The sequence below is a fragment of the Carassius carassius genome, chromosome 14 (genome assembly GCF_963082965.1).
Source record: "Carassius carassius chromosome 14, fCarCar2.1, whole genome shotgun sequence".
Classification (NCBI taxonomy): domain Eukaryota; kingdom Metazoa; phylum Chordata; class Actinopteri; order Cypriniformes; family Cyprinidae; genus Carassius; species Carassius carassius.
Window position 1 is genome coordinate 16,870,152 of NC_081768.1, and position 12,431 is coordinate 16,882,582.

General features: G+C 37.4%; 1 protein-coding gene across 5 annotated transcripts in view; it reads right to left on the minus strand.

Moving 5' to 3' along the window:
* Window positions 1–12,431, minus strand: part of kiaa1109 (KIAA1109 ortholog) — a 78,911-nt gene that overhangs the window by 24,280 nt on the left and 42,200 nt on the right. For 4 of the 5 annotated variants that reach the window (XM_059566403.1, XM_059566399.1, XM_059566402.1 and 1 more), the window contains exons 47-53: window positions 10,842–11,087; window positions 10,661–10,754; window positions 8,171–8,221; window positions 6,698–6,904; window positions 6,382–6,611; window positions 6,060–6,289; window positions 5,828–5,933 (exon numbers count right to left, since the gene is read on the minus strand). In XM_059566403.1, the coding sequence (XP_059422386.1) occupies window positions 5,828–5,933; window positions 6,060–6,289; window positions 6,382–6,611; window positions 6,698–6,904; window positions 8,171–8,221; window positions 10,661–10,754; window positions 10,842–11,087 (1,164 nt within the window). The remainder of the gene's footprint in view (window positions 1–5,827; window positions 5,934–6,059; window positions 6,290–6,381; window positions 6,612–6,697; window positions 6,905–8,170; window positions 8,222–10,660; window positions 10,755–10,841; window positions 11,088–12,431) is intronic. The other variant, XM_059566400.1, reaches the window with a different exon arrangement.

Below are 12,431 nucleotides of genomic sequence, written 5' to 3' on the forward strand. Positions count from 1 at the left end.
TGTACCCAAAAATACACATGAACTAGTCGAAATGACTATCAACATGGGCACTATCTTCTCTAATACATTAGAAGCTGTTGCCCCCATCAAACTGAAAAAAAGTTACAAGAAAAACATACTGTGCCATGGTATAAAAGTAATACTCACTCTCTGAAGAAAGAAACTCATAGTATTGAGCACAAATGGAGAAAAACTAACTTTAAAGTTTTTAAAATTGCATGGAAAAACAGCATGTCCAGCTATAGACAGGCTCTAAAAACTGCCAGGGCAGAGCATATCCAAAAAAAGAAAATAACCAAAATAATCCACGGTTTTTATTTAGCACAGTGGCTAGATTAACAAATAACCAGATGCCACCCAATTTAAATATTCCCTCAACGTTTAATAGTAATGACTTCATGAATTTCTTCACTGATAAGATAGATAACATCAGAAATACAACAATAAATGTAGATTCTACAGTGTCAAATAGCTCAGTTTCATCCATCGCGCCCAATGATAAACTGCAGTGCTTTACAACTATAGGACAAGAAGAGGTAAATAAACTCATCACACCATCTAAACCAACAACATGTTTATTAGATCCTACTAAATTACTGAATAAATACCTGTAGCAGAAGAACCGCTTCTCAATATTATTAACTTGCCGTTTTCTTTAGGTCACGTCCCAAAACCATTCAATCTGGCGGTTATTAAGCCTCTTATTAAGAAACCACAACTAGATCCTAGTGAACTGGCAAATTATAGGCCCGTTTCAAATCTTCCATTTAGGTCTAAAATTTTTGAAAACGTTCTACTTCCTGTAAAAAAAATTATATTTACAAAGAATTTCAGTCAGGTTTCAGGTCCCATCATAGCACAGAAACTGCACTTGTTAAAATTACAAATGACTTGCTAGTTTTCCTTGATCTTAGTGCTGCGTTCGACACCATAGATCATGACACTCATAGATCGATTACAAAACTCTACAGGTATTCAAGGACAGGCTTTAAGATGGTTTAGATCCTACTTGTCCGATCGCTACTTTGTTTATTTAAATGGGGAGTCATCTCATTTATCACCAGTAAAATATGGAGTGCCACAAATATCTGTCCTAGGTCCTATGATATTTTAAATGTACATGTTGCACCTTGGTAATAATATTAGAAAATATGTGATTACTTTCCACTGTTATGCTGATGATACTCAACTATATATCTCAACGAGACCAGATGAAACTTCAAAATTATCTAAGCTAACACTGTTAAAAATGTAAAAGACTGAATGACCAATAATTTAAATTAAAACTCCTATTAAATTTGGATAAGACAGAGATATTACTTATTGGACCAAAAACAGTACACAGAATCTCTTAAAGTACAATTTGCAACTAGATGGATGTACTTTTATATTAGACAGCAACTTGTCTTTTGGAAACCATATGTCCCATATTACAAAAACAGCATTCTTTCATTTTAGAAACATTGCTAAGCTACGAAACATGTTACCTGTTTCTGATGCAGAAAAGCTAGTTCATGCATTCATGACCTCTAGACTGGACTATTGTAATGCTCTTCTAGGTGTATGTCCTCTATCTTCAATAAACACGCTACAGGTAGTCCAAAATGCAGCGGCTAGAGTCCTTACCAGGTCAAGAAAATATGATCAAATTACCAATTCTACAGTCTCTGCAGTCACTAATTATTAAGTTCCGTATCAGTTACAAATTATTATTACTTACCTATAAGGCCCTTAATGGTTTAGCTCCTCCATACCTAACTAGTCGTCTACCACACTACAATCCATCACGCTCCCTAAGGTCACAAACGCTGGACTTTTGGTAGTTCCTAGGATAGCAAAGTCCACTAAAGGAGTTACAGCTTTTTCACATTTGGCTCCCAAACTCTGGAATAGCCCTCCTGATAATGTTCGGGGTTCAGAGACACTATCTCAGTTTAAATCTAGATTAAAAAAACATTTCTTTTGCCAAGCATTCAAATAATGGATCTCATAATTTTGGACTGCAGTTATATTTGATAATGCTCATTATTATTTTTTAGCTTGGGTTAAACTAATTTTAGCTTGGGTTAATTAACTTGGTTGGAACAGCAGCTACGTTTAGAGAGAGAGAAAAAACTTTATTAATCCCGAAAGGGAAACTGGTTTGCCACCAACTTAAAACATACAGCCAACAAGCACAACACATAGCTAACACACATAAATAAATAATTCAACATTTAAAAACCTATGAAAAACATGATTAAGAGACCAATGAGACTTATGAGATTATAACAAGATACAGTTGCACAATTCAGAAATGCAGGGCAAAGAACAGACAGTTCAACAGTTTGACAGTCAGCAGTGTTCATTAAAATATCTGACCGCTGCAGGAACAAAAGTCCTTCTCAATCACTCACTGGATAACCCAGGCATAATTAAACGCTTGCTGAAAGAGCTTCTGAGTCCATTAAAAACACTATATAGTGGATGGCCTTCAAAAAACAATTTTTAATTTCGACCTCATCCTCTTCTCCACAATGACCTCAAGTGAGTCTGGGATAAGACCAATAACTGAACCAGCTCTCTTGATCAGCTTATTTATCCTATTTTTATCATCAACAGATAAGCTGCCCCCCCAGCAAAGGACAGCATAAAAAAGAACACTAGCCAAGATCCCCTGATAGAAAACATCTAAAAGCTTTGTACTAATGTTAAAAGATCTGAGTTTTCTCAAAAAGAAAAGTCTTGACTGAGCCTTCTTTATTAAAACATTAGTATTCTCTTTCCAATTTAATTTTTCATCCAAAACGACACCTAAAAATTTATATGACTGAACAATTTCAATCGGCTGACCATTAATTGTGACTGGGAGGACCTTCTCCTTTTTCTTTCTAAAATCAATCACAAGTTCTTTAGTCTTCCCTATATTTAGTTTTAGAAAGTTTGACTCACACCAGCTAGAAAAAGACTGAACCTCCCTTCTATAAGCAAGGTCATCACCCTGATAAAGTAGACCTACTAAAGCAGTGTCGTCAGAAAATTTTTGTACCAGACAGGATGACTGACTATGCCTATAGTCAGCAGTGTAAAGTGTAAATAAAAAGGGAGATATAACTGTGCCCTGAGGTGCTCCAGTATTAGTTAAAATAATGTCAGACTGTTTGTTACAAAACCTAACAAACTGTGGTCGTAATAACAGATAATCTAAAATCCAGGCCATAGTTGTATTATGCAATTTAAAATTAATTAATTTGTTAGCTAAAATATGTGGCTGTATAGTATTAAAAGCACTCGAAAAATCAAAAAACATGATTCTAACAGAACTAGCAGTAGTTTCGAGATGACTGTAAATATTATGTAACATAAATAATAGTGCATCATCTACCCCCACACCCTTCCTGTATGCAAATTGCAAGGGATCCTGAAAAAAGACACCTGCCTAGTAAGATGATCAAGTACAGCCCTCTCAAAACATTTCATAATGTGTGATGTCAGAACTATAGGCCTCAGATTAGCAAGACTATTTGACACCTTGGCTTTTTTAGGAATAGGAATAAGGCAAGATGTTTTCCACATAACCGGTATTTTAGCAGAGGACAGAGACAAAGAAAACAGTGTATGAAGGACAGAGCATAGCTGATCAGCACACACTTTTAAAGTACGTGGATGTACACCATCGGGGCCTTCTGCCTTATTTGGTTTAATACGCCTTAACTGCTGACGAACCTCTTCCATACTAAGATTAATAGCTGAACTACAGTCCTCAGAACTGCTCTGCCTTAGATTAGAGAGGACATTCTCATGTACAGAAGAGAAATCGCATTCATCAAACCTGGCAAAAAAAGTATTGGCATCGTTAGCCTGTATACCCAATTTACATAAACTGGGATTACTAGTCCCATATCCAGTAATACACTTCATACCATTCCATAGACCTCGTGTGTTGCTAATGGACATTTTACCTTCAAAACTTTCCTTATATTTTTGTTTGCCCTGTCTGATGATGACTTTCAACTCTCTTTGGGCAACTTTAATCTTTTCTTTATCACCACTATAAAAGGCTGCTTTCTTATTATTAATAGCAGCTTTAACTTCTCTGGTGACCCATGGTTTATTATTGGGAAAGATTTTGATTTGTTTACACGGAATTACAGCATCGACACAAAAATGTATATAACAAGTCACTTTGTCAGAGATACTGTCCAAATCACTGACCCCATCAAAAAACACAGACCAGTTGGTCTATAACACAGACCAATTATGTCTGTTTGTTTCTCTGTTTTGCCACTAGGATTTACACAAGCTTCAGTCTGGATCCAGAACACGTGAGAAGAGATAATGTCACCCCCTCAGAAGACCTCAGATGATGCTAACCCTAAAACAACCTACAGAACTACCAAATTTTGCTATAAGTGTGATTGCATAATATAATAATTGCTGTTAACAGTGTTCATCATCTGTTTGATTAAGTCTTTAATTGATTTTTCCGTACATTTCTGCCATATGCACATAAACTGACAGTCACCACTGATAAGCTACTACTAAAAAAGGGAAGTCGTGGCCTAATGTTTAGAGTCGGACTCTCAATCGAAAGGTTGTGAGTTTGAGTCTCGGGCCGGCAGGAATTGTAGGTGGGGGGAGTGCATGTACAGTGCTCTCTCCACTCTCAAGATGATTCGTTCAGTGACCATTTCTTCATATTACACAAATACGCCAGCAGTTGGCGAAAAAGAGTGTCTTATGTGTTATGTCTTAAGTCAACGAACGTATTTACTTGTGAAAAAACTGATTTGGCTTTATTAAAGTGTGTGCATGATCGCATTAAATAAATAGTAAATTTTTCAGATTAACAAAGCATGAGGTTTTATCGGGGATTAAACGTGGAGTTATGTTCTGTATTCCAAACATGAAAACTAGCATATGTGCACCAATAACTGAGCTTTGTATCTGCTGATTGCTGATCGAGATTTACATGCTTGGCCGACTGACCCTGTATACTCTCATTCATTTCATTCACGAACGAGATGTATCAGTTCATTCAACTCTTTCACCTACGAGAAGATCGTAGGATGAAACAGTTCACAGAGCTGTCCACGAGCTGCGCATGCGCTACTAATAGCGCCGCTCGCACGCTGCTGTGGGAGGAACTTCATTTAAAAAGAAATTAGTCTTTTACTGTCTATGGTCAGTGGATTACGTAAACGAGAACGATTCATTCACCTAAAAGATTTGTTCACGAACGAACCATCATAGTGCAATTACCTATAGCCTATATTGATAAGGTTACGTTACGAAGGTCTAAGTAGCAACGTAACTTCCATGATGTCCCCGATGCGTGGGGTGGGGCGGGGTGGGTCAAGAAATTTTACTTAATTTGCGGGGTGGGCTGGGGCGGGCCAAATAATTTCATAAAAGTGGGACATCACTACTGCCTACTGCTCCGGGTGTGTGTTCACAGTGTGTGTGTGTTCACTGCTGTGTGTGTGCACTTAGGATGGGTTAAAAGCAGACCACGAATTCTGAGTATGGGTTACCATACTTGGCCGTATGTCACGTCACTTCACTTTTTAAATATTGTAGAAACTTAATTTCCTGTAAAGTTGCTTTGCAATGATTCATATCATAAAAAGTGCAATACAAATAAACTTGAATTGAATTGAAAAGTAAGTACATATAGTAAATTAATATTACTCCGTACCTAATTTATAATTACAATGCAACAAGGCCCCCCTTAAAATAAAATGATAGCAAAATAACAAACAAAAAAACTGATCAAATGCATAAAACAAGTAAAAAAATAAATAAATAAATAAACTAAAAAAAAAAAGTGGTTTTTCATCAAACATACCTGACACCTTCTGGATGACCTCATTTACCTCCTTCATGAAGACCTTCTGAAGGAAGACTAGATGGTTGAGCAAATCTGTGGTCAAGTTGTGTTCGAAAGATCCAATCTAAAAATGGAGAAACCAATATATTGTATTTCAAACGAATCCATCCATCCGCTGAAACAAACTTGATAATCTAATAATCAAGCAACCTATTTAGTACAACATCTCATTGCTAAATGAACGGCCCACCTCAGCTACACAGCGCAGGTAGTTTCCCTGAAGATAATTGCTGTATCCTGGGGCCCAGGCAGTGTCGCTGTGCCCCTCGTGCTCCTGTATGATGTACTGTCCTGACATGGTGACGGGAGGCAGTGTCAGGCTGGCAGTGGGGGGCATGGCCGACACATCCACAGGGGAAACCTTCGACTGGAAACACAGCTTATGACTGGGTAGTTCAAAAGTGAATCGTGTCTGAGCACCTGTGAGGGGAGACACCAAAACGTTAATAATTTGGTATTGTTGCACCTGTATTTCCCATGGGGATGTGAAACTAATGAACAATTGTGGGTACCTGTCATGCCATGGCTCTTCATGCGACCCATCTTGTATTCTGCTTTGAGAGAGGGCAATAGGGCTGCACGAATAGTGATCCCATCCAGCATAGCACTGAATTTCAACACGATTGGCTTCTTTTCCAGTCCTTCAGGCAGCTGAGGAAACTCAATGGCCTCCACCGGAGTTTGATTGACACTCACTTCAGAAGGCTGGGGAGTAGGCGTGTCTTCGCGGTTGGGCGGGGGGCTGATATAAACGGATTTAAGTTCAATATGGGCAACAAAAAAAAAAGATTAAATCTTACGAAAAGAAAGTACAGAGGTTTGCCTCACATGTTCGAGGGCTGACGGATGAGGTCTGAAATCTGTTTTGAAAGCTGGTGGGAGCTGCGGACCATCATGCTGTGCAGTGTTGCAGGGTGTTGCGGGATGTTGATTAAGATTGCACCCACTTTAAATATGGCAGCGTTATTGGTCTTCAGCCCACGCTGTGCGCTATATAAAGCCTGGGACTTTGCGATGTTACACTTCACCACCGTCCTAATACATAAATACACACAAACAAAAGGAACTTGCTCATTTTGAAATCCCAGGCTGGATGTAATATCAAGCAGTAACATAAAACAATGTCTCCGAAATATGTGCAGACAGATACTGGCAAAATGTACAAATGAAATGTTCATGTGACTGGAAACGAGGCCTTGTAGATGTGGAGAGAGGGATCTAGATGGATTAATAGAAAAGATAAAAGGGAGAGTTTCAGGAGCTAATGGCATGATCATAGACTGTCCATCAGATTCACACTACACAAAAAATTGGCAAACACTTGCCAAAATGTCAGGATCAATTTAGACTGATTGATGGATATGCAATTTCCAAGAGCCAGGGTGCACCAGAAAACTAGATTGTGTCTATGTACCAAGCTGCTGCAATGAGCACCTTTCAGGAGGAACTAACCATTAGATTTGACAACTTTTTCCAGGACGGAAGCAGATCAAGTATTTAAAAGATATTCAGAGTTTTGTATGAGGCACATAGTAGCACATAAACTCAATAACCACTAGCAGAACTTTATAATCTACTTTCTGTTCTGAGTTATGAGTCTGTGAAATACTCCCATACTTATTACTTTTGGAAGAACAGGGAAAAAAATTGTCTTGACATATTTTCTGCTGTTTCTGTAAAACTGCTCTCAAAGACTACTTTTCCATTAAACAAAAGATTTTTTAATTCGTGCCAAATTTTATCATTGATTTCAGATCAATCATCACTTTAACAGTGTATAAAAAGCAAATCCAAAATTAGTAAAAATGGCCTCTTGTGGTCTAAAGTTGGTGGTGGTGGGGGGGGGGGGGGCTATGCACGTCATTGTGAAAATGACAATGAAACTCTTTTAATGAATCATACTGTTGATAAAAATATGACAGGGAATAATAACACTGGTAGTTATTAACAATCCATCATCCATATTGTCAAAAAGGAGACATGACAGTGAGTGGACCTTGGTCAGAATAACCTATAAAAAGGACTTGACACCGATAGGCAAAAGCTTGTATGAATTAGACCAGGAAATGAAAAAGTATACCAGTGACAATTCATTAATGAAGTAAATATGACTGTAAATTAAGTCTCATGAGGATGTTACGATTTCACTGACCAATGTTAAAGACAATGCTGTGAAACATTTATATGAGACGGTATATATGGCATATATTTGAAATATGGAAGGGATCGTGATATACAAATATTAAGGGGATGTTATGAATGGTCATGGAGGACTGGGATACTGAGGAAACTTAGACATACAGGAACTCCTGCTTGGTTGTGCTGGTAGGTGAGGTTGGAAAATCCTCTAGTCTGCCAGTGAGAGAGGCAGAAAAAACAACAAAATGATGACAGATAGAGAGAAGAGAGGAGAGTAGAGAGCAGGAAGGTAGAAGAGGGGAAAGTTATCTACAGAGAAAACATTTCAAAACTGTCAGATACGCTGTGATAAATCCGTGCTCTTAAAAATACATTTGTGGAAAGAGAAAACAGATCCAAGAATGACTTTAAAACAACTTTAAAATATGATAATCAGAGAGAGTATGCTAGGAATAAAGTGCAGTACAAGGGCTGCTTGAACAGGATTTTACGTTTTCTAAGGCTAGGTTATTTCGGGTTGTTTCCAGGGTGGTGTTATGCAGTTTCTAAACTGTGTTTGTGTTAGGGTGGCCATATGTTTCCTTTTTATGGGACACGTCCTGGCCAGGATTTCTGTATTTAACTTTGTCTTCATGTTCTCATACATGATAAAAGTACTGATTGAATAGTAGTTTGACTGTATTTGTATTGTATTTAAAGGTACAGGTTGTAGGACCTGCCACAAGAGAGCGCACTACCAAAACAATAACAATCGCGTGGTTTGATGACGCTAAGGAGCGTGGAATGATGGGATTTGTTGTCTTCTACCCAACCGTTGATGGCCATCAATCAGACAGAAAGATAAATCATGGATTTAACGCGAGTTCAACGATTTGACAGAGTAGATTACATACAAAGTCAATGCAAAGACGCGATCAGACTATGGATCAGACACATCCTCGCACGGGTCTAGAGACGCAATGCCCCGCGTTTGGCGTGTATGCCCCATGATACTAATCTTGTTGATCGTTATAATAGCTTACGTTTTCTGTAAAGATACGAATCAAAACAACTCACCTATCAAGGAAAACACAAGCAAGATCGGCATCTCTTTCTAGCTGAAGTTTGTCGCGAAGCTACTTCCGCATTTGTCCATGACACTGTTGTCATGTGGTTTCTATGTCAGTAAAGGCGGTAACAAAGGGTAACTAAGGTCATTGACAGGTGACTGCACTGCCCCGTGGCACTGTTTAAAATGGGAATTTTCTCATGATTTACAAGTAGTTGAAAACATTAGAGATCTTGTTAGTAATCAGCTGGACAAAATATATAACACTAGCCTAGTGGTTTTTGGATATTTTACTGCAAATATCTTACAAATTGTACCTTTAATCCAAGGCATTGTATATAATCGACCAATCAGGGCATGTGAGAAGGTGAGATCAACAGAGAAAGGTCAAAGCGATGCAAATACATGTACATATTCGTTCATTCGACTTAAAGTGCGCTACACAGACTGATCGTTATATGACATCATAGTACTGCGAGAGCGATTCGAAAGCACAAGGAGCCACATGTTCTCTATAGCTCTCACAGATGTCATACAACAATCTGTCTGCACAGTAAAAAGTCCTGGATATTTTAAGCAATATAGAAATCCTGGCCAGGACATGTCACGTAAAAATGTCATGTAAGGCCACACTAGTTTGTGTAGTTTTTGGCTTGCTACCATACGGTTTCTAAAAACAGTGAAGTATCTGTGACATGCAGGTCATTAAATATAGTCTCTTTTTACAAATTTGTTCAAAAATTTGGGGTCAGAACTAGTGGTTTTAAAATACATTTATAATTTTTTTCAGGCAAGTATAAATTCATTGGCAGTACGGACATTTTCCAAAGATTTCTAGTTCAAATTAATGCATGATTAATATGAATGTGGCAGTGATAATAAGAAATGCTTGTTAAATCACCAAATCAGCATAATAGAATAATTTCTGAAGGAATAACAAAATAATCATGTTGATTAACAGGAATAAATTACATTTTATAATATATTAACATTTTATATTATTTTGAATTGTACTAAAATTTCATATTTGCAGCATCAGTGGGCATAAGAGATCTTACTGACTGCGTGTGGGTGAAGTGTTTGCATTGTGGTTCATGTTATTGTTTACTCTGTTAAACTGATATGTCAGACTGATCAAATAAACAGAGCAAAATATTAAAGCACCACAGAGATAAAGTATCTACACGCTTCAGGAAGCCAACCTACCAAAGGTTTACAGTGTCTTGCATGTGAAACTGAGATTGGGCATATTTAAAAAAAGAGAAATTATACACTTCAAAGTAAACAAATTTATATGAAAGAGCATGCTGGGATGGACTCAGTGGGTTTGCATTGTGGTTCATGTTATTGTTTACTCTGTTAAACTGATATGTCAGACTGATCAAATAAACAGAGCAAAATATTAAAGCACCACAGAGATAAAGTATCTACACGCTTCAGGAAGCCAACCTACCAAAGGTTTACAGTGTCTTGCATGTGAAACTGAGATTGGGCATATTTAAAAAAAGAGAAATTATACACTTCAAAGTAAACAAATTTATATGAAAGAGCATGCTGGGATGGACTCAGTGGGTCTTAGGCCTAGTGTTAAATTAATTACTGACTGTATGTCTGGTGTGATTCCTTCCAGAAGCACAATGTTCACACATCCGATATGGGCCGAGGCACAGGTCTCAGTCATCTTCTGATGGAGAATATCTGCATCAAAACAACAGTAATTACAGGATTAAGTGTTTGTGAGTATACAGGTAAGTTACATTTATTTAAAAAAGTTGTTTGATTTACCCTTCATTTTCTCCTTTAGAGTAAAACTCCCATGTATTTTCTTAAGCTCCGCCTCCATGGTCAGTCCTCCAATGTCTGCTTCCAGATGTGTGCGGTTCACCATGCCAACGCCAAACACGATCAGTGTCACATGCTGGGGCTCAGAGCTTACCAAGCTCCGCCTTCTACCCAGTCGACTGGGTGGCGTCTCGCCTTCAGTTTCATACACCACATGACATGGAGGATCTGCAGGGCTCCGTCCAACCTCTGAAGAGCAAGTTAACAGGCAAATTAGGTCAAAAGATGTGATTATTAGATTATTTTTGTACCATCCAAAAGCAAAAACTAAGATTTTTTTGAAATTTGACATTTTCATGACAATTGAGAGTTTCCTTTCTCCAAATCTCATTATCACAACACAATAAAACAGAATTTCATTACCATAATGTGCAATACAATCATTTTCAAACAATAAGAGAGATCATTCTAAATGCATGTTTTTTTTTTATTTAGTACTGTCCTAAGTAAGATATTTCACATAAAAGATGTTTGCATATAGTCCACAAGACAAAAAAATTGCTGAAATTATTAAAATAACCCCATTCAAAAGTTTGGGAACCCTTAGTTCTTAATACTGTGTGCTGTTACCTTGATGATCCACGACTGTCTTTCTGTTTTGTGATGGTTGTGCATGAGTCCCTTGTTTGTTATGAACAGTTAAACTAAGAACTGTTCTTCAGAAAAATCTTTAAGGTCCTCCAGATTCTTCAGTTTTCCAGCATCATTACATATTTGAACCCTTTCCAGCAGTGACTATGATTTTGAGATCCATTTTTTTTTTAAACTGAAGACAACTGAGGGAGTCAAACAAAACTACATTCACTGATGCTCCAGAAGGAAACAAGATCTGGGGGGTGAAAACTTTTGGAATTTGACGATCAAGGTAAATTGTACTTAATTTGTGTTCCGGGAAACATACAAGTATCCTCTGTTGCTTACGAATGGCAGAACTAAATGAAAAAAAAAAAATTTCAACAAAATAAGAAAAATTTGGACACCTTCATCGTGTTCAAAAGTTTTCACCCACCAACTCTTAATGCATCTTGTTTTCTTCTGGAGCATCAATGAACGTTTGAACCTTTTTAAATAGTTGTGTTTGTGTGCCTCAATTGTCCTCAGTGTGAAAAGATGTATCTCAAAATCATACAGTCACTGCTGGAAAGGGTTCAAATAGGCAAAGATGGAACAATCAAAGGGACTCATAAACAACCATCAAAAAAAAAAAAAAAAAAAAAAAAAAAAAATGTCATCCAGGTAACCACAAACAGTATTAAGAACCAAGGGTTCCCAAACTTTTGAATGGGATTATTTTAATAATTTCAATTATTTTCAATAATTTTTTTGTGTTGTGGACTAAATGTAAACATCTTTTATGTACAATATCTTACTCAGGACAGTACTAAATAAAAAATAACATGCATTTAGTATGATCTCTTATTTTGTTAAAATTATTCACATTTTCACAGATTCTGCAAGGGTTTCCCAAACACACACAGCAGTGAACACATACCCCCACCTACAATTCCTGCTGGCCCGAGACTCGAACTCACA